General features: G+C 47.0%; 2 protein-coding genes across 5 annotated transcripts in view; one reads left to right on the top strand and one right to left on the bottom strand.

Annotated features, from left to right (window-relative positions):
* Nucleotides 1-1,993: 1,993 nt before the first annotated feature.
* LOC138823364 (rho-related BTB domain-containing protein 2-like) overlaps nt 1,994-22,542 on the bottom strand; it is a 26,453-nt gene continuing 5,904 nt past the window's right edge. The window contains exons 1-3 of one of the 2 annotated variants that reach the window (XM_070016648.1): nt 14,830-14,943; nt 7,002-7,107; nt 1,994-4,886 (exon numbers count right to left, since the gene is read on the bottom strand). In XM_070016648.1, coding sequence (XP_069872749.1) covers nt 4,669-4,886; nt 7,002-7,020 — 237 coding nt within the window. In that variant the 5' untranslated portion in view covers nt 7,021-7,107; nt 14,830-14,943 and the 3' untranslated portion in view covers nt 1,994-4,668. Of the gene's footprint in view, nt 4,887-7,001; nt 7,108-14,829; nt 14,944-22,542 lie in introns of those variants that run through there. The other variant, XR_011370787.1, reaches the window with a different exon arrangement.
* The window catches only part of LOC138823363 (tumor necrosis factor receptor superfamily member 10B-like), a 22,755-nt gene continuing 21,293 nt past the window's right edge, over nt 21,081-22,542 (top strand). For all 3 annotated transcript variants that reach the window (XM_070016646.1, XM_070016644.1, XM_070016645.1), the window contains exon 1: nt 21,081-21,279. In XM_070016646.1, the coding sequence (XP_069872747.1) occupies nt 21,235-21,279 (45 nt within the window). In that variant the 5' untranslated portion in view covers nt 21,081-21,234. The remainder of the gene's footprint in view (nt 21,280-22,542) is intronic.

The raw sequence follows: 22,542 nt of genomic DNA, 5'->3' as shown, positions 1-22,542 counted from the left end.
ACTTTTTGAAGAAGTTACTGAGCAAACTGAAAATGAATTTTTTTTTTTAGTGGGGAGAGCACCCTTGTATGAATGTAAATGTGTCGGATGTAGTGTTGGCGTTTTTTCATAGTACTTTTTATCTGAATAGAAATTACGTATGGCGTTTGGTGTCATGCCTGTAATCCCAGCTCTTGGAAGGCTGAGGCAGGGGCTACTTAATGAAAACCTGTCTAGGAAAACAAAACAACCCTCAGGTGCTGGTAGATCATCCCTTAATTTTAACTGAACTATTGGTGAGGCTGAGCTACAGAAGACTATGGCATATAAGATTTTTTATTTATCTATTATTTATGGATGGATATGTATGTTGCCTATTGATTACTTATGTTTTCTGTATTTGTATGAACAGGTGTATTAAAATACAGTTGCTGCGTTGTTTACAGGGTTACTTAGCTAGGTTAAATAACAATAGAAGCAGAAAATATAGAAGGGAGAAAGCAGTAGCTTCCTCCTCTGTAGTATTTTACTGTTTTCATCCAGTTTTCTTCAACTCTAGCTGGATAACTTGAGACCAGTATTACAAAACGGACAATTTTATATTAATTCATTATGGGTTGGTTGTATTGGGGCTTACCTTATTCCTATCTCAGCCTCGAAAATCTGCTGGGATTACAGGTGTGTGTCACATTTCACAAAATGATGTGTTTTTGGCTCTCTACCTCTAGAGAGCTAATGTAACTGTTCTTGAACTTCCACTCTTCCTCTGTTGCCGAGCTGGGGAGGTGGGAGAAGGATCCGATTAGAAGTGCTAAGTAATCTCCGTGTTATAAGCTGTACCCAATGTGTGTTCGTGAACTGGTTCTGTCTGGCCTCCCAGAAAAGAGCCAGGGATCTGTTCCCGACGACTACCATGGTCCCAATGGGAAAGGCTTGTAAATGTGAAGTGTTTGCTAACACAGGACCAAGATGGTGCTTCCCATCTGAACCCCAGAGCCATTCTTGGTTCGTATTTGGGGACCATAGACCTCTGTAGCCAAATGACTTCTGTGAACAACACTGAAACATCAATTCTTAAATACTATGACGGTGAGACTCAGAATGGCCAACATGTTCAGATTCTGATGTTTCTCCTTTCTTTTATTTATGCCTACCCTAAGGTTTGAACTCAGGATCTGGATACTGTCCCTGAGCTTTTTTGCTTAAAGCTAGCACTCTACCACTTGAAGCAGAGCTCTTATTTTCAGCCCCCCCCTTCCTTCCTTTTTTTGATATATGTGATTAATTGCAGAGTCTCACTGACTTTCATATCTGGGCTGGCTTTGAACCTCAATCCTCAAGTCTCAGCCTCCTGAGTAGGATGACTCATGAGCCATCAGGTCCTGGCTCATCTATTTTTACATCTCATTCAGCACCAGTTGCAGGGATTCATACCTGGAATCCAGCTCCTAGGGGGAGAGAGAGACCATGACATGATGGTTGCTTGAGGCTAGCCCTAGCAAAAAATGAAATCAGTGAGAATTCATCTCAGTCGATAAGAACAGTCTACACTATGGTATATACTTGCAGTTCAAGTGGTAGAGCCTGCCTAGCAAATTCAACTCTGAATTCAAACCCTACTATCACCCTCTTAAGAAATAACAAGATAAAGTAAATCTGTGTTCAGTATCAGCCCTTCCAGCGAAGTCTTATCTTACTCGGTTTTATGGAAATGACTGTTCCCAGGGCTTCGGGAACCTTTCTAGCCCCAAGTGTCCAAAGCCTGGCCCCAACTGGAAGGGGCTGACAAGATGAGACCATAAAGTATTAGCCTCCATGGCGGTTCGTGCTTCACAATGACAATGGAATCCCCAGTCCGTGGCTGTCCGTGTAGCTACGTGATTTTGCACCCCAGCTTTGCTGTTCCCTGTACCCACAGCAGGCTTTGTGCTCCCCCTGCTGTTTACCAGCCTCAGAGTCTAACCTGGGGACCATGTCCAGGATGTTACACAATACAAGGCAGGCCAGTGCGTACAAAATACTCAATGTATTTATGAATTCATGACCAAATTAAATATGAAACCTTATATAAAAAGAGGTGTGTTCTTTGTTATTTTTTTTAACCCCAGCACTGAGTCCGGGGGACGTGAGTGTCCTGGTGGTGGTTACTGCTCCCCCACTTCGTTCCTCCTGTCCCTCCGTCTCACCCTGCACTGGGGCGTCTACTGCTTCTGCCTCCCTGGAATCCAGAGCACCCGTTTCTGGGGGAGATAGAGTTCTGCATTCTGTACCTCCTCTCTCTCCCATCTGGTTTCCCCCCAGCCCCACTGGGCTGCAGGGGTCCCCGAGGTGCAGGTTGGCTATGGAGCTGTGGGGCAGAGGGTGGCGGGTTCCTGAGGGGGCGAGCTGGCCCTGGTTGTGGGGAGATGGGAGTTTTATGGCCTCTTTTCTGGCTTCTCAACCTTGCTGATAACTACTACATTTTCCGAGAGTCTTTCCATCTTCATCAGTGGTGCCAGGTTGCTCAGTCCTTGCAAGCACCTGAGACCACCCCCACCCCCAACACTGTGCTCTCACCCCACAACTTCCTGGAGGCCAGATATATCCCCAACTCTTCCCGCAAGGAAGGCATGGGCACTACACTGGTCTCCTTCCCCTATGGTCCTTTTTCCTGCCAGGAGTCTTGAAGCCATGGGCAGGGAGGCTGTCCAGCCAGCAGAGGGCAGCACACAACCAGCTCCCAAGCCAGCCACCTCAAGGGACTTGGGAGGAAGCTATAAGCCTTGCAGAGTTCCCTGCACAGACATAGAGACCTGCTTGAGCTACCACCACGGGGTCCTTCTGACAAGGACTGAACCTCAGATCTCTAGATCTTGGTACTACATGACTGTTGCAGGGCTGCCTTTCTTTCTGAGTTTGCTCTTCCCAGACCAGACAGTCTGGCCCCCTAGGATCCAGCCAGTCCACACGCCCAGCCTCTTTTTTTTTTTTTTGTCGGTCATGGGACTTGAACTCTGGGCCTGGGCGCTGTCCCTCAGCTCTTCAGCTCAAGGCGAGCGCTCTACCACTTGAGCTACAGCGCCACTTCCGGTTTTCTGGTGGTTTATTGGAGATAGGAGTCTCACGGTCTCTCCTGCCCGGGCTGGCTTTGAACCGCGATCCTCAGATCTCAGCCTCCTAAGTAGCTAGGATTACAGGCGTGAGCCACCAGCGCCCGGCTCGCCCAGCCTCTTAAGCATCTTCTCACAAGTGGGCCACCTGAGCTCGTACCTAAGGCTCCATCACCTGTGTCTCAAAGGATGCTGGGTGGTAAGGTACAGATTAGGAAACAAACGGTCAACTTTAGGCCCTATTTTTTCTTGATGGTGCCAAGCTCTAGTTTTGATCTTCTAGTCACATCCTGCCTCCTCTGTGGACTAACCTTGTTTTCCTTTCTCTCCTGTCCAGCTGTGTCCTTTCTCCTGATACCTGATCCTTGCCCCAGGATTCCCCAAAGTGTGCACTCCACAAGCATCTGTGGGATCACCCTTAGAAAGGGGGCGGGGCAGCCTGCGGCAAGATGGGCAGACAAGGGCTCTGAACCCAGAAGCCGAGCCTTCCATTGACCAAGGCCAACTCAGGCTACCAGGAAGCAGAGGCCAGGATCTGGAACTGCCTGAGGGTCAGGACCACCCCCAGGTGAAAGGCAAGGAGCTGATTGGACAGCCTAACCCTCCTGCTCCTCAAGGCCTCTGATCTGCTTTATAAATACGTCAGCTATGCTGGGTCCTTTTTTCTTTTTCTGATTTTCCTTCTTTGGGAAAGCAGAGGGTAGAGTGGTTTTGTTGGTGGTGGTGTTCTGTTTGGTTTTCATTCTGTCCTTGGGATTGGTGGTGGTTTTTTGCTCATTTTGCCCCATCCCCTAACAAGCAGTCCTGCCCAGAGGTGGAGGAAGGGCCCTGTGGAGACCCCACCCTTCCTCCTCTCCACCCCAGCTGATGGCTGCTGCCGTCATTTCCAAATCTTGAGGAGTGCAGGAGGGGACAGAGGTTTCTCACTGCACCAAGAGGTAACAACACCTCCACAGCCTTGAGCTCTGAACCACCTCTGCACCTCCCCAGGCCCGCGGCAGCCAGCCAGGAGAGACGCTGGCGGAATGAATACCAGTCTCCACATGTCCTCTAGCAGCTCAGCTCCAGAATGCAGACGCTGTGCTCGGAAGCCTTCACCTCTACCCTGACTTCTCCACGGAGAACCGGAGTAGGCTCAGTGGGGATGTGCTCCCGGAGCTTCTGGAACCTTCAAGTCCACGGATGGAAAGACATGGCGGGAGACAGGCAGGACCCTCACGCTCACAGGGAAGGGGACGGCTCCCTGCCCCGAGCAGAGACCAAAACACACAGACAAGCCCTCTGCTGGAGGCTCTCTCCTTGGACTCCATAAAATCCTTGGGCCCCCAGAAGAACACCAGAGCTCTTAGCTCATTCCTGCAGCCCACCTCCTGGCAGGTGTCTCCTGTCTGCCTGGATGTGGGAACTCTGCAGGCAGGCCCTGGGCTGAGCCCGCTCCTCTGTGGCACAGCCATGTTGGCTGGTGAGGCCAGCTCTGCCCCTTGGGTCCTGGTTACGTGCGTCCCCTTGTCCCCGTCAGGTGGAAGGGGTGATGCAGAAGAGCAGAGGCCAGGGGCAAACGGGGACAACAGCAGCGGGGTCAGAAGAAGGTGGCGACACCTCAGACCACAGCCGAGGAGGAAGACGGGGAGGCTGAGCTGGCTGCGGAGGAGGATGGAGAGGAGGGACTGTTCCAGAACAGCCACCGCCGCTTGGGCTGCCGCCTCAGATGCAAATAGTCCTCCTTCTCCCGCTCCTTCCGTGCCCTCTGGTAGTGATCCTCTTCCTTCAGGTACCAGACAGGCGGCCACCGGTGCTTCTCAAAGTACTCCTGGTTTTCTGGGGGCAGAATGCAGGGCGACGGGTCAGGAGGACCAGAGGAGGAGGGCCAGGGAGGAAGAGCACCGGATGCGGATGCACACTGCAGGGAAGCCCTGCCACAGGACCCTGGACCAGCACAGAGTCTATCCTGCCAGGATCCAGGCCAGCAAATGATGCCGGGGATGAGGGAGGCATGAACTCCACGAGCCTGTGCAGATACAGCTGCACCCCAGTTTACATCTGAGCTGAGTCACTCCCCAGCAGCCCATCCCCAGTGGAAAATACATCAACTGAAAATGGATTGAAACTAGGTATGGTAATACATGTCTGCCTCCTGGTAATCAGGAGGCAGAGATTGGCAGATCACAGTCCAAATCCAGGCCTAAGAAAAAGTGATCATGATCCTAGCTGAAAAACAAACTAAATACAGAGGTGCTAGGGTGTGGCTCAAGGGGTAGAACACTCGCCTAGCAGTCACCAGTACCAAAGAAAGAAGACAATGGACTGGCTCCCCTGACCTCTGAGCATCCTGGCTTAGTACAGTTCCCTATAGAGCACCCCTTGTTTCCCCTGAGATCACAGGAGCCCAGTGGGAGCTGTAGCTGTGGCTGCAACCCAGCATCACCAGAGAGGATTAGACCTTGTAGGCCAGCCTGGGAAAAGATCCAAATTCAAAATACAGTTTCTACTCAACTCATATTGCTTTTGCACCATGGGGATCCTTTGTGTTAAGAATAAAGCAGGTTGCCAGGCACTAGTAACTCATGCCTGTAATCCTAGCTCCACAAGAGGCTGAGACTTGATGGTCAAAGGTAAGCCTGGGCAGCAAAGTCCCTAGATGCTTAACCACCCAAAAGCCAAAGGTAAAGGTGTGGCTCAAGTGGTACAGCATCAACCTAGAGTGTTGTTAAAGATAGGGAACAGCACTCAGGTGCTAAGTTCATGTCCCAGTACTGGTCACAAAGAAAGGAAGAAAGGAAGGAAGAAGAAGAATAAGGAGGAAGAGGAGGAGGAGGAGGAGGAGGAGGAGGCCGTGGCGGCAGAGGAGGAGGGGGGAGAGGAGGAAGAGGAGGAGGAAGGAAGGAAAGAGGGAAAGAGAAAGAGAGGGAGGGAGGAAGGGAGGGAGGGAAGGAGGGAAAGAAGGAAAGAAAGGAGAAAGAAGGAAAGTAAATAAATAATGGGGGAGGAGGGGGGAGGGGGGAGGGAAAGGAAAAAAGTAGGGAAAGGGAAAGGGAAAGGGAAAAGGAAAGGAAAGAGTAAAGATCCAGAAACAAGGAAAGGGGCAGCAAAGCCAGCAGAAGAATCCACAAGGACAGTGATGAGAGTTGCGAAGTTTCCAGAAGTTTCCAGACAGAGCAGAAACTCTTAAGGAAATCTAGAGGTACAGGCCATCTGGAACTGGCTAGCCCAGAGGGAGGGCTGGTGTTATTCTGGAAGACCTCGGAAACCATGCAAAGTATAGAACCAAGAGAGTAGTATGGATGTACCTGGACTTCAGTGAGGAAAATTCTGGGAGACAAGGAGAAAATGTGGAGACAAGGAGAGACAGGGCTGAGAGGAAGGAGGGTGCAGTGCGCCCCACAGAGGGGAGAAGGGTGGGAGCAGGGCGGGTACCCAGCAGAGAGCAGAGGGGCATGTCTCCCTGGAGCCCCTGCAGTGCACCTGAGAACTTCATTAAGAAGGGAAAGAATGGCACCAGTGGAGGATCTCTGGGCCCAGGCAGATCAAGCTGTGGACCATGTCTGTTCTGGGGTAGGAACATCGGCACAGTGGATCGTGACTGCTAAACAGAAAAGTATGTGTGTCCTGGGCTGCAGCAAGGAATGGATTTATTTTCAGTGTGCTACCCATGAGTCTGAACACCCTGGCCCGACACCCACTTTGCACCTCTAAGAAAACACAAGCCCAGATAGGTAGAATGAGCTGTCCCAGGCCCCCCGCTGTCCACCCAGTGCTTGTCCCAGCTGCCCCTCTGCTTGGCTGGAGTCACCTTGGCAGACTGTCCCCCTCCCTGAGGTCAAGGGAGGTCAAGGCGGCTTAGAGATCCCTGGGGTTCAGCCAGAGCTCAAGCTGAGTTCCCTCCCACAGGAGCTGAGATCCCCAGGGGGCGGCTAGGGCTACCCGCGTGCTCACCTGGGGACATGGCCTTCATGTCTCGCGGGAACTTGCGGCACACGTTGTTGTAGTTGGTGCAGATGTGGTGGAGACACCAGTCGGCCAGCTGGTAGGCACAGTGGAACTGGGAGGGAAAGAAACACAGGTGGTCTGCAGCGACGTCTGCGGTCGCCCACGGAACTGCAGCTCTAAGGTGCCGGGCAGGCAAGCGGGCAGGAGCCAGAAGGAGCTGACAGAGAAGTACAAAAGCCGACCTGGGATCCTGGGCATCACTACCAAACCCTCTATCAGCTCACTCTGGTCCTGCCCATGGCGTTCACAGCTACCAGATCTCCACAGCCATTGAGCCTCTGCCCTCCTCTGATCATACCCCACACGACTTCCTTCCCCTCCCATCGGTCCCCTAAAGTGGTCTCCACCAAGCTTAGTGGTAAGAGTTAGTGGTAAGAGTCTCACCAACTTTTCCACCCTCAGCTGAGATTACAGGCATGAGCTACCGGTGTTTAGCTGGTTTTCTTTTTAACAACCACTGGTAAATGAAAGGACTGCTCTCGCATGGTGGTTCAACTATAATTCCAGAGCTGGGAATGTGGCTCAGTGGTAGAGTGCTTGCCTCACATGCATGAAACCCTGGGTTTGATTCCTCAGTACCACATACACAGAAAAAGTCAGAAGTAGTGCTGTGGCTCAAGTGGTAGAGTGTTAGCCTTGAGCAAAAGAAGCACAGGGACAGTTCAAGCCCAGGACTGGCAAAAATAAAACAAAGAAAACCACATATAATTCCAATACTGAAGAGACAGAGGCAGAGGGATGAAGTTTGAGGACAGCTAGAACCTCATTGTCACACCCTGTTTCACAAAACAAACCAACTTGCCCTTAAGAAAAAAAAGTGGGTAAAGGAATTTCCTTGTTACTTTCAGTTTAAATAACAGTATCTGTGGTTAAAACTGGTCTTTATGGCACCACTCACTGGCTGTGTGACCACAATCAACTTGTAACCTTTTCAAGACTAGTACTGTATTTCCTAGTATATACTGTGTGGTTTACTAGATGCTATCACCCATTCATTTGAATAAGCATTTCAGGGTGAAGGAATCTGATTAATTTTAATTCCCTACGCTTGTGCAGGATTTCTCAATGCTCTTCTCCAAGCACTTTGATGATCAATATTTTATTTAATACAGCAACCTTTAGCTAGAAGTGGGAAAAGAATTTGTCATCAACAGATACTGTGAATGACATCTACGAAGAAATACTATTACAGCGGGTGCTGGTGGCTCATGCCTGTAATCCTAGCTACTCAGGAGGGTGAGATCTGAGGATGACAGTTAAAAGTTGACCCACGCTGGAAAGTCCCTGAGACTCTTATTTCCAATAAACCACTCAGAAAACCTGAAGTGGCTCTGTGCCCAGGCCCAGAGTTCAAGCCCCACTACCAACAACAGCAACAAAAAAAGAAATGCTATTACAGATCTGTCTTGTTTGTGGTCCCATGAACCACAATGGTGGTGTTTATTGAGACTAAATGCTGAAATAGCCCAAAATCAACTTATCATTGATGATAGGACATGACCTCACTTTTTAATTCTTACAAGATTTAGAAATAGGGCTGGAGAGATGGCTTAGTGGTAGAGTGCTTCCCTAGTATGCATGAAGCCCTGGGTTTGATTCTCCAGTACCATATAAACAAAAAGCTGACAGTGGCGCCATGTCTGAAGTGGTATGACTTAAGTGGTAGGGTGTTAGCCTTGAGCAAAAAAAAGCTTAGGGACAATGCCCAAGCCCTGAGTTCAGGCCCAAGGAGTGGCCAAAAAAAAAAAAAAAATAGTGTCTATTTCTTAGTAATGTCTTGTTTTTTAAGTAAACACACTATGCCATGAAGATTTACTACACAAGTTCACTTTTTCCCAGAATTATATTTAATAAGGAAAAACCTAAACTGCAGTGTCTTCCTCAAACTGTCTGGTGTATATTAATGACCGATAGTACTAAACTCCATACTAACTTAGCTTTTTATTCATTTATTTTTTTTTTTTTTGGGTCTGGTCGTGGGACCTGAACTCTGGGCCTGGGTGCTCTCCCTCAGCTCTTCACCTCAAGGCTAGTGCAATACCATTTGAGCCAGAGCGCCAGTTGCTTTTTTCTTTTTTCTTTTTTGCTTATGTGGTGCTGAGGAATCAAACCCAGGGCCTCATGCATGCAAGGCATACACTGAGCCACCTTCCCAGCCCCAGCTTTTTATTATTTTGTATGCATTGCATGCCTTGTTTTTGAAGAATCTGAGGATCCTTTGTCACATTCTCACATTCAATATCTGGAATTGTGACTTTTGTACACATTGGACCTAAGCAATCCAAAAAATGTACAACTACTCTTTTATCCTTCATTCAAATTAATTTTTATTTGTTCTACCGTAGGTGATTTTTTTTTTTTTGGGGGGTCAGTTGCACGGCTTGAACTTGGCCTGGGCGCTGTCCCTCAGCTCTTCAGCTCAAGGCTAGCGCTCTATCACTTGAGCCACAGCACCACTTTAGTTTTCTGAGTGTTTTATTGCAGATAAGAGTCTCATGGACTTTCCTGCCCTGGCTGGCTTTGAACCATGATCCTCAGATCTCAGCTTCCTCAGTAGCTAGGATTACAGGCATGAGCCACCAGTACCCAGCTACCTTAGATGAATTTAAGGAAGCATCAGACATTTTATGAAATGCTAAGTTCAAAACTTACATTGGGACTAGGAAGGTATCTCAGTGGTAGAGCGCTTGCCTTGCATGCATGAGGCCCTGGGTTAGATTCCTCAGCACCACATAAGCAGAAAAATAAAAGCCGGAAGTGGTGCAGTGGCTCAAGTGGTAGAGTGCTAGCCTTGAGCTGAAGAGCTGAGGGATAGCATCCAGGCCCAGAGTTCAGGCCCCACGACCGGACCCAAAAAATAAAATAAAATAAAATTAAATAAAACTTACGTTGGTAACTTGAGAAATGAAGTATTTAGTCATATTAAACTTAAGACTTTCTGAAAGTAGAATCATGGTGAGTTGCTTTGAAAGGTATGAAATCTCAGCCTTCTTAGGTAAAGAGGCTTTTTATTAAAGTAATACAAAGGAAAAGGAGACAAATAGAATAAAATCAGCCTATTTGCAACACAATTTCAAATTTGGAATGGTACAGTTTGTCAGTGTGTTTACATTGTCTGTTCTTTATCTGGATTATGAAAGCAAGCACTTTTTTAGTTGAAGTAATTCTATACTGGTTTAAAAAAAAAAAAACATAATGGCTTTATTGTGGAAAATCTTTTTTTTTTTTTCTGTGCCAGTGCTAGGGCTCGATCTCAGGACCTGGACACTGTCCCTTCACTTTTTCCACTCAAAGCTGGTGCTGTACCACTCAAGACACACCTTCACTTCTGGCTTGTTACTAGTTAATTGGGCAGGAAAGCCTGTGAGAACTCTTTATCTCATATTAATCACCTAAAAGCCGGATTGTAGAGTTGCTTCTTGCACAGTGGAGCTCTAGTCTTGAGCATAAAAAGGTTTGACTTCAAACCACAGGACCTGCACACACACTCAGCCTCCTGAGTAGCTAGGATTACAGGCATGAGCCCCCCCCATACCAGGCAATCCTGTGAAATTCTTATCTCCAGTAAACTACTCAGAAAAAGCCTGAAGTGGCTCTGTGGCTCAAGTGGTAGAGTGCCAGCCTTGAGCACAAAGAAGCTAAGGGACTGTGCCCAGGCCCTGAGTTCAAGCCCTAGGACTGGCAAACAAAAGGTGGCGGTGGGGAGAAGAGCTGTGCTTGTGGAGCCAGGCATATTCAAACTCATGGAGACTCCCAGAGAGCAAAATTTCAACTCAGGGTACTGAGATGGTGGCACAGGGGCCATGTCAGCCCCTTCTTGACACCATCCCAGAAAAGGATTTATGTACTAGTCAGGTAAAAAGTCTAAAGGGAGAGGTAGTGCACACACACATGCCCGTGCTGGGGCTTGAACTCGGGATCTTGTACTCTTTGCCTGGCTTTTTCTGCCCAAGGCTAGCACTCTACTACTTGAGCCATACTTGTGCTTTAGCTTTTTCGTGCTTCACTGAAGATAAGTTTTTCAGTGATTTTCCCTGTCTGGGCTCACTTTGAATAGCAATCCTCAGATGTCAGTCTCCTGAATAGCTAAGGATTACAGTGTAAGCCATCAGCACCAGGCAGAAGTGGACTTTTTCATTGTCAAAGTAGGCTAGAGATAAGATATATTAGCAAAAACATAAAGACGACTTTGTCATGAGCAAAAGCACAATTTACCAGAATAACATTGTTAGGTTTATGAAAAGACATAGCTGAGTAAGTAAATACCACGCTCGTGGTATTCAGGTAAGGGGTAGGTTTATTCATCGTTCTGGCTGGCACCAGGCTATGTTGGCCCTCCACGTGGGTGGGAAAGGCCTGGGAAAGAGAGAGCTGGGAAAGAGAGGGAGAGAGAGAACTGTGAAAGAACTGAGAAGGAAAGAGCTGAGAGAGAACATCTGGGCTGGAGTAGGCCTTATCTCGGGTATGGGCGGAGAAAAGCGTGGCCACAACAAATCAGACAGGACCTCAACAGATGCAGATGTGACCTCTTCCAGTTGTGCCAGTTGCCCAGGTAACGCAAGTACTGGGTAGAGACTTCTTACCTCCAGGAGCCGACCTTACACCAGAAACTAGGTAAAGGTAATAATAAAGATGCACTGCACACATAAATTGTCATGTGAATTCAAACCCCTTTGTACAACTACAGAAAAAGCATTTCAACAATGTCTTCCCCTCCCTTTCCCCACCCCGGTTGGTCATAGGACCTGGGTGCTGTCCCTGAGCTTTTTTGTTCAAGGCTATCCCTCTACCACTTTGAGCCAAGGCAACACTTCTGGTTTTCAGGTGGTTAATTGGAGCTACGAGTCTCCTGAAGTTTCCTGCCTAAGGTGGCTTTGAACTGTGATCCTCAGATCTCAGCCTTCTGAGTAGCTAGGATTACAGGTGTGAGCCAGCACCCTGGCAAGTTTCAATAATTTTGAGGACCAATGAATAGAACAACTAGCCAAAAAGATTTAGAAAATAACCAATGAAATAGTAGATTATGAGAAAAAACCCTTCACTTAGTATACGTTTATGTAAAGGATGTTCTATCTTTTTTGTCCCTTAACTGGACACTAGAGCACTCCCACTTGAGCCACACAGCCACTTCCATCCTTTCTGTAAGGTCCGCTCCTGGATGGGGAGCAGACTCCACCCTCCTCGCAGCAAAGTCTCCACCCAGTACCTGCGTTACCTAGGCAACTGGGACACCTGGAAGAGGTCACATCTGCATCTGCTGAGGTCACATCCTAACCTGATGTGGCCACACCTTTCTCCCACCTGATCCCACTTCCCTTTACCTGGCCACACCTTTCCCCGCCCAAACCCTAGATAAGGGCTAGCCCAGGCCCAGACCCTCTTGCTCTCTTTTTCTCTCTCTGTTCGTTTCTAGCTCTTGCTGCTCTTTTCTTGCTCTCTTGCTGCCTCTCTTTTTTCTCTCTCTGTTCGTTTCTAGCTCTTGTTGCTCTTTTGCTCTCTCTCTTTCCCAGCCACGTGGAGTGCCAACCTTGCCTGGTCCCAGCAGGTCTACCCCTTACCTGAATACTGCGTGAGTGCTACTGTTCTTACCCCTCTCTCTGCTCTTTCTCTCTTTCCTCTCTTCCCAGCTCTCTCTCTTTCCCAGGCCTTTCCCAGCCACGTGGAGTGCCACCCTTACCTGGTCCCAGCAGATCTACCCCTTACCTGAATACCACGTGTGTGCGTGGTGCTGTTCTTACTCGGCCTACCTCTTTCTAAAAACCTAACACTTTCCACCTCCCTGGAGATAGTTTCAGGGACTGGTGTGGCTTTGAATCACAATCCTCAAATCTCAGTCTCTTGAGAACCAAGATTACAGTTATGAGTCACTGGCACCCGACCACGACATCTATTTAAAGACCAAAAACCTTCATAGAGACATATATACCCCAAATAAAAATATCACCTCTAAGTCTAGGTGGTGATATTGGTCAATTCTATAAAATATGTATGAAACACATATTACTGATTTTATACAACTCTCCAGAAAAGTTTAATAGAAACCAGTGTAGTCATTAATATATGAGCTGTACAGAGACATTACAGAAGAAAATCATAGGCAATGTCTGGTGAATATAGATATGAAATAGAAAGTAATACCAGCTGGGTGGTGGTGACTGGTGCCTGTAATCCTAGCTACTCAGGAGACTGAGATCTGAGAATTGTGGTTTGAAGGCCCCTGGGGCAGGAAAGCACATGAGACTCTTATCTCCAGCTAACCACCAAAAAAAGTAAGTGGAGCTGTGGCTCAAGTGATAGAGCACTGTCTTTGAGCAAAAAAGCTCAGGGACAGCATCCAGTCCCTGAGTTCAAGCCCCAAGATCACAGAAGTAAAAAGAGAGTAGAAGGAACCAAGGAAGACAGGCAGGCAGGCCACGCAAATCACACCCAGAAATACGTGAGAAAGTAATCATCGTGACAAGTGAAATATAGCCTAAGAATTCAGTTAACATTTGAAAGTCAAATTTATTTTATTAGCACAGAAAAGGAAAGCCCATACAATATTTTGACAAATTTCAGCCAGCTTTCCTGGTCAGAATTCTTAGTAAACTAGAAATGAAACTAGAAATTTGATCTGATAATGCTTTCTTGAAGAAAAAGTACATGAACATCGTATCCAACTGTAATAGGATATTTTCCTTCTAAGGTCAGGAGTCAGATTAGCATTTAACCATCTTAATTTTTTAACGTGCTCAGAGAAAACAAACTGTTGTTACTTAAGAAATCATAGTGCATACAAAATCTTAAACAATATACAAAATAACTAGAAATAATATAAACAAGATAAAAAAGTGTACTAAACTCTATTGTATTTCTGTAAAGCAGGGACACTTTGAAAATAAATCTGTCAATTCTACTAACCAAAAATATTTACGAATGCTTTTACAAGACCTGCAAGATGCAAACATCTGCAAAAACATCCTGAAGATTAAGTAAAGAGAATCTACATAAATCCATTTGATGATCTGGAAGACTCAAGATGGTGAAGATGTTAATTCCTCCCAATGATTTCTACATTGCACACAAGCCCTATTAAAAATCTCAGCAGGACCAGGTGCTGGTAATTCGCACCTATAATCCCAACCACTCAGAAGGCTGAGATCTGAGGATTGCAGTTAGATAACCAGTCCAGCAGGGAAGCCTAAGAGACTGCCAAAAACTAGAAGAGAACCAGTTTTGAGGGGAAAAACTAAAATTGACACTGAGTTCCAGCCCTGGTACTGGCACTGTATAAAAGATCCAGGAGGCTTTTACAAGGTGAACATTTTATTACAAATAAAATGTGTATGGAAATACAAACCACAGGAAAGGAAGCCCCTAACTGCCTATGCTTCAGTAAGGTGGGGGGTGGGGTGGAGGAGAAAGTTTTGGTTTTTTTCAATAGTGTTAGAAGACCGGGGTAATAGGTTTGAAGAAAAATGTGCACCATAACCGGGTCCACTCTGGACATGTGGACACGAGGATGTGCGACCGGTGCCAGGCATCCCTTCCTGGACCTGCCTCCCACCGCTGAATAACCACCCTCGGTCCCCTCCTCGGATGTCCAGGCTTTCCCCGCAGCCGCCCTGCCCAAGTCCACCAGCGATCTCACTCTGGAGGGGACGCAAGGTCCAGTGGTAGGGCGCCTGCAAACCCCGGTACCGCCGAAAAAATAATAAAATAGGGAGAGAGAAATCCATCCAAAAGGCAAGGTCCCTGGGGCTTGCCTGAAACCCAGGAGCATGGTGACGTTTACCTGGCACTGAAACCCAACGACAGGACGTGAGCCACGGGGCACGGGTGGACCAGGGCTGCAGGGAGACCCTCACTTCAGCCTCGCCCCTCCTGGCCTTCGGCTTGTCTGCCTGTCTTTCCGCTTCCTGTGGTAGCTGAAAGCAGAAGTTGAGATGAGGCAGAAAGGAGTAGGTGTGTAGAAGAGGAAGCCAGGGGTTCAGAGAGTTTTTGTTTGGTGTGTGTGTGTGTGTGTGCGTGTGTGTGTGTGTGTGTGTGTGTGTGTAACCACGCGTGCACCTGCCGGTAAGATAAGTGTTCTTAATTGCCTTTTTTTCCTGCTCAAAATCTGGTGCTCTACCACTTGAGCCACAGATCCATGTTAGGACCAGGTTAAATTAAGCAGGTAGACCAAGGAAGAACGGAATTTGACTGGGATAATGAAGTCTCAGGACCTAAGTGCAAACTTGAGAAAGAGGAACAAAATTGCGGCTTGACCTTTGCCAAGAATTGCAAAGTGAGTAAAAACAGGACCGACAGTCTGCAAGGCTGACCACCAACGTCCCAACGTTTTTCTGTGTGATTATGCTTGCTCAGCAAATATACCAAAACATGGAACTTGACCCTTTGCAGTCAGCTTTGATTGATAAGAATAAGGCCAAACTTGAAAGGAAGGATCTCCCTTTGGAAGAAAACCACCTCCAGGTTAGTCAAAAACCCGGAGATAAAGGCTTTTTTGGATTGTCCAGGAATCAATCGACAGTAGGACCCCAAAAGCACTGATGAGTTGTAGCTTAAAATTTTCTTTGAGCAAAAGAATAAAGCACTGACGCGTCAGGACCATGCCCAAGGATCTTAGGGCAAGGCCTTGGGTGCCAGCCTGCACCAGCTGCTAAGTACTTTTGGCTGGAAGGGGAGAGGACTTAAATCTGCACAGTTGGGGTCTTTGTCCATTTTGGCCAATGGTCACTCTGGATGTTTTCACAATTTCCTGCCAGGGCCTTCTGCCTAGGGACTCTTGACAGGAAGCTTGGGGAACAGAACAAAAGATGGGAATGAAGCATTTAGTTAGTAACGGAAGCAGAGTTACAGTTCCATTTACAACCACAAAAAGTTACAAAAGCATTCATTATTGATAAGCAGAGGCTTCTAACTGTTACATGGCCTAAGTACCTAAATCAAATATTATATCTTCAATTTTCATACAACAATAGCTTGAGTAAATCAGGGGGTTAAACACCAGGTTCCTGAGATTCTATAACAGAAAAACTAGGAAGGATTTAGGAGTATGTTCTGGTCAATGTCAGCCAAACCCCAAACTAGGAACAAAGGGAACATCTAGGATGAGAACTATGCATTAATTAATTATTAAAATTGTAATCACCATTTATAAAATCCTTCTGCTTTGTTTTTTGTTTTTGGTCCTGTTGTTTTGAACTCTGGGCCTGGGCGCTGTCCCTCAGCTCTTCAGCTCAAGGCTAGCGCTCAACCACTTGAGCCACAGTGCCACTTCCGGCTTTTTTCTTTTTTTGCTTAAATGGTGCTGAGGAATCGAACCCAGGGCCTCAGGCATGCAAGGCAAGCGCTCTACCACTGAGCCATCTTCCCAGCCCCATAAAATCATTCTGCTTTGTAACTTGCTTTCTTGCTGATTTTGAAATTACCACTGACCCCCTGTAAGAGGCCTCTGTGGTTTTTGCCTTTATATTCCCCGAGCTATTTGAGTTTGGGTCTGCTCTTTGTCCCCCGAAATGACAGAGTGGTCCCTGTGCATGAGAAAATATCCTAGCTTCATTGTGTCTGGATCTCATTCTGGTATTCAGGAAACGTTCTGGATAAAACAATCCACTTCTGGGATTTTGCTGGTTGATCAGCGATAAGTCTTCTAGACTTAACTGGCCAGGCTGACATCAAATCACGAGGCTCAGATTCAGTTTCCTGAGTAGCTGTGATTACAAGTGTAATAATTTTAAGGACATGGCTTAAAAATGACTTTTTAAAATTGTCACTATGAAGGTGCTGTAGAGAGAGGGGTTACAATTACATACGCAGTTCATCTAACCCTAAAGAGTCAGATTGGATGCGTGCCCATTCCATAGGAGGGGCCGAGTGGCCCATCTTTGTGTGGTCCCTTTTCCCTGCAGATAGACACTGGAAAAATGATGGTAAAAATGACTGATGTGGTGATCTGATTAGTATTGCTAAAACTGCCCCTTGGATGTGTTAAAATTAAGACCTTAAAAACAGGGTTAAAAAGTTTATTTGTGTAATGTGACTTGCTTTTAATAATGTTTTACAATTCGGATGTGTTTAAAACTTATAAAGGTGTTAAGTCTAGCTTCTTGGTACAGTTATGATGATTGTAATTTTTGCATTAAGGAAAAATTGTTATTTGAGTTTAAAATTTTTAGTGTGTATCTGTTTTAAAACAAGCAGCCAAGAGACAATGAGTACACTTAGCCTCAAGATTTTAAGGGATTTTTTCAAAATGCAAATGAAACTAAAGTATAAAGTATTAAAAGAGATTAATAAAAGGCTTTAAGAAATTAGGAATGAGCCGGGCGCTGGTGGCTCACGCCTGTAATCCTAGCTACTCAGGAGGCTGAGATCTGAGGATCGCGGTTCAAAGCCAGCCCGGGCAGGAGAGACCGTGAGACTCCTATCTCCAATAAACCACCAGAAAACCGGAAGTGGCGCTGTAGCTCAAGTGGTAGAGCGCTCGCTTTGAGCTGAAGAGCTGAGGGACAGCGCCCAGGCCCAGAGTTCAAGCCCCACGACCGACAAAAAAAAAAAAAAAAAAAAAAAAAAATTAGGATTACCAAAAGAATTGCTATTCCAGTTTGCCCTTATACATTTTTTTTTTAAATCAGTTTCCAGCAGGCCCAGAGCAAAGCACAGAGGATTCTTACAAGTTTGTCAGATGTAACTTTGGCTCTTAATAAGCTTCAAGTAAGTGCATGCTTAAAAGCTACTTCTATGTTGACCACCTTGTTGCTTTTAATTGCAGTAAAGTGGCCTTTTTATGAGAGTCATTGATCTGCAAACTGGTTCGAAGGCAGCCTGGGCAGAAAAAGGTCCCTGTGAGACTGTCACCTCTAATCAGCCAGCAGAGTGCTGAAAGAGCTTTGAGTCCCAAAGCTGGTTGCTTTGGGACTCAAAGTGGCAGAGTGCTAGCCTTGAGCTGTAGAGCTGAGGGACGGCACTCAGGGCCCGAGTTCAAGTCCAGCGACCAGCTAAGGGAAATGCCAATGAGGCATTTATCTCAGTGTAGAGAAGACACTCCTGGGACAAGAGAAATGGAGGAGCATCCAGAGGCAGTAAGCCACTGCTTGGATGGCAGAAATGTCAGATCCTAGAGTCATTTCTGTGTGGCCCTTCAAAAATTGGTCAGAGCCAGGAGGTCATGGGAAGATAGTTTGTAAGCATGCCTAATGGCCATGACTATCTACCTTGTAAGGGACAGGAACTTGCCAGTCCTCTGTGATAGTAGTAAAAAGCTAATGTTACAAAATTTGGTGGATAATTTAAATCTCAACCCCTTTATGTGCCAAAAGCTCTAATTGGCAGTAACTTTTGAGCTGACACCAGTTACATGAAATTCATCTGCTCAGGAAAAAAGTTTGTAAACCTGAGGTTGTGTTTCTACTGATATCTTCCTGAAGGTCTACATAGGTAACTTAGGCATATTTAGGGTCACTAGAGATTGCATTCCTAAGTCATCCAGAAAGATGCTTTTACAAACCAGAGTGCTAAACAAGCTACACTGCTGTAGTCAGAGAAAAGTTCTGTGCAGTTGTAAAAAGTTAAAATATTGTTCTTAATGACATCTAATACATCTAACCCTGATAACCTCTTTGTAAAATAGACTAAGGTTATAAGTTCCTGGCTAGGTAGGATCAAGTCAGCTTGAAGAAGTTACAGAAGATGGACCTTCACCCATCAACCCCCTTTAAGATCAAGAGTCCAGAGTCAGTTTTGGAAAAACGAGGCAAAATAGATAAAAAATAATTAATAGTGTTAACAGGTGTGCAAGTGTGGAGACTGCATCTGTCAGAGATAGTTACAAGACTAAGCTTTCTGTGTTCTTTTACAAAAATATCTGGTTAGAAAGAAAGTTGTTATTTTGGTAAGTTGTCCAGGGCTATTGTCTAAATGGTCCTAAAAATCAGTGGGGCCACGGCCTGCCAAGCCTAGGTAATGTATCCTTAACCAGTCTGTGTAGAAATTTGCAGCCCAGCACCAGGTGTGACAGTTCCTTGGGGCCACTGAGAAAGTTCAATGACAGCCTGACAATCACCTGGAGGAAATCTACATCTTCACACAGACCAGCTCCATCCACCTCCACAGTGGTAAAAGTAGACTGAACTCCTGCCTGCCTTATTCCATCACCTAAGACTGCTTCCCGGTTGAAAGCTGCTAAAGCTAAGATCTTGTGGGACATTCTTTTGGGTGATATCCAGAAACCCTCTCTATTCCCACAGTGGATACTGGGGGCAAGGATATCACTGGCTTGCTTGCCTTAGGGACTTCAGTGCATAGTGACTGGAAATCTACTCTATAGTCACAGCCTAGTTTGGCTCAGGTAATAACCTGAGTGTGTTATCAATGCAGGTAGTACCTTTGGCCTTATTTGCTTTATAAAACTAGATTGGGGACCACACTCATGTTACACAGTACTTACAAATACTCTTCCGTGCATGTTTCTGGCTCAGGAGTATGATATTCCCAAGATTGAGAATATGAATAAAACAGAGGGGGGGAATGAGAGAACAAGGTAACTCTATCTTGCTCAGGCGACATTTTATGTTTAACTTTCTGCCTTTGTCCTAAGCCCTGTTGACCAAGATGTTTCTGAGAAGTGTCATTGTGCTGAGAGGTATTATTATGTGTTGAAATTGACCAGAACCTGTACAAATTACCACAACTACCCCCCCAAACAGATGGCCCATCCCATTCTGTAACTCCTTGCTGACACTAACTGCCCTGGAATGTTACTAGTCCTAGCCCGGAGCCAATCAGATTTGTATTCACATGCAATTCTGTTTGAACACCTGAATAATGTATCTTTTTGTCACTTTGTGTTTTTTGCCTTTATAAACCCCACTGAAATGCTTCTGGGGGTCTCCTCCCTGACCCTCTGCTGTGTTAGAGTGTATGGGACGTGGCCGAGCCTAGGCTTGTTCTGAATAAACCTTGCGTTTTGCAGTTCGAGTGTCTGAGTCTCTGGTGGTCTTTGAGGAGTGGGCACTTCACATCAATTTAAAAGACTTAATTGGCTCATACTAATTGTCCAAGAGGGGTTTTCATTTTTATATTTCTATACAGTCACACTGTAGGGGGGAGGGGCAGTGAGATTATTCAGTCCGCAGTGAAAATGTGAAAGATTTTACTGAGCAAGTGCCAGGACCACACCTGGAGTTGGGATCCTAGGAAACAGCCCCCAGTGCCAGCCCACAGGGGCTTTTAAGCATTTGGGGCCAGGAGTGGGGGAGGGGGAGGATGGTATTGGTTTTAGCCAAGGATTGTTACAAGAAATGCACACCTTAAGTTTAAATTCTCCCTCCCCCAAGGTTTTCCCGCCAAGGTTTTGCTTGTGGGAAGCAGGGGAACAGAACAAAAGTTGGTGATGGTCCCCTGGGTTAGGGCTCCCAGTGCTCAGAAAACAGCAGAAGCAGAGTCACAAAGTTACAATTACAGTTACTAGCTAAAGTAATGGGTTACCAGGGAAGTCTTATCCACAGCACACTTACATTTGTATCTTAAAATCATTCATTATCCATTTTACACAATCCAAGTCAAATATCCTATTCCATCATCTGGTCCTCCACCATGTGGACACAATGGGCTCTAAGCAGACTCACTCCCTTCAGGCTTCCTCTCTTGGCTGCCTCCTCCTAATTCCAACAGATTTTATGGTTCTATTTTCATACATATATATTCCTTGATCTGGCCGCCAGAGGCTCATGCCCTGTAAGTCTAGCTACTCAGGAGGCTGAGATCTAAGGTCGGGGGTTTCGAAGGGAGGGAGGGAGAGAGAGAGGCAGAGGGAGGAAGAGGAGAGGGGGAGAGAGGGGGAGAGAGAGGGAGGGGGAGATTGAGGGGAGGGGGAGATTGAGGGGAAGAGGGAGGGGATGGGGAGGGGAGACGGAGGAGAAGGGGAGGGGCGGGGGAGGGGAGATGACCCGGGAAAGCTGGAAGGCACTGAGCATGACTCTTTGGGTCTTCTGGGCGGGATCTCCCAAGATGTTGCAACACCACTTGCGCAGCTTTAAAAGGGCACGGAGAGTGCACCGGGCGGTCAGTTGCACGCACGGCGCACGGAGTACGCTTCTCCTATCTCCCGCCGACCCCACGGAAGAGCCGAAGCACTCCACCCCGCCGTCCCCACGGAAGAGCCGAAGCACCCCACCCCGGGGGCCAGGCCCGGACCATGGCCCTCGTCGTCTTCGCCCCGCTGCTGCTGCTGCTGCTGCTGGTGAGTCCTGAGCGGGACCGGCCCGGCAATCGGGGCACGCGCGCGGCGGGATGAAGCGGGGAGCGGGAGCCCCAGGGGCCCGGCCGTGCGCCGCCGCCGGGCATGTGCGGGCACCGCGGAGCCTGCCGTCGACGGAGGCCCGGGACGACCCGCCTCGGCTGGGGAGAAGCCCACCGGGCAGGAGGGGGGGCCGGGGCCTGCACCCTGACACCCCCCTCCACACGCTTTTCCTTCTTGCCGGGGATTCCCCCCCCCCCAGGGTGGGGCACTGTAGCTCCCGCGTCGGGGCGCCATGTCGGGCAGGGTGGAGAAGGTGAGTGTGCCACCACCTCCGCGGATGTGTGAGTGTGCCCACCCAACTCCGCGGATGTGTGAGTGTGCCCACCCAACTCCGCGGATGTGCGTGAGTGTGCGGATGTGTGAGTGTGCGCCCAGGCACTTCCAGGAAGAAGCTTGGCTGAGGAAGTGGAGATCAGGGTGTCACGGATTCTTTTCCGGACCAGATCTGAACTTCCATCCTCAGCTCGCAGCACCCTTCCCCGCCCCCCCTTTCCTGCCGGTGCTGGGGGACGGAGGCCTCGCGCTCAGGCTCAGCTTCCTCTCTCGGGGCTGGTGCCCTGCCTGGATTGTCTGGGTTGTCTACCCAGGCTGCTTTGATTTGTTAGATGGTTTTTGGTCTTTCGATTTCACGGCCCTAGAATTACAAACGGGAGCCACCCACACATTGGCTAGGGGAATTTTTGTCACTCCTTTTTTTTTTCTTAAGTCGGTAAATTGTACCCAAACAGACATGTTGAATGGAAACCTCTCTGGACAATTATAACTTAAAAAAAAAACACTTTTTAAAACTTTTTAAACTTTTTAATTTTTTTTTTCAAACCAGTTCCTGGTGTCCCAGGAACAAGAGAGACTGACAGAGAGCAAAGGAGCAAAAGGCAAAGTGGAGGGAGAGATGCCTGGCTTTTAGTTAAGTTGAAGGCCCAAGCAATGATGTTTTTATTTATATTTTTATTTATTTACTTATATTGTTTATATATTATATTTATTTTATTTATATTTTATTATATGTAACATAATATATGTTTATATATTATATTTATATATTGTTTATATATTATTTATATATTTATATTTATTATTTATTATGTGGTGCTGAGGAATCAACCCAGGGCCTCATGCATGCAAGGCAAGCACTCTATCATTGAGTCACCTTCCCAGCCCATGAGTGAATTTCTTATCAAGTATTGTTGCCTCCTCCTTTGT

Source organism: Dipodomys merriami, unplaced genomic scaffold (genome assembly GCF_024711535.1).
Source record: "Dipodomys merriami isolate MVZ:Mamm:240054 unplaced genomic scaffold, mDipMer1.0.p SCAF_12, whole genome shotgun sequence".
Taxonomy (NCBI): domain Eukaryota; kingdom Metazoa; phylum Chordata; class Mammalia; order Rodentia; family Heteromyidae; genus Dipodomys; species Dipodomys merriami.
Note: the sequence above shows the minus strand (reverse complement) of the source record. Positions and strands in the feature narration are given on the sequence as shown.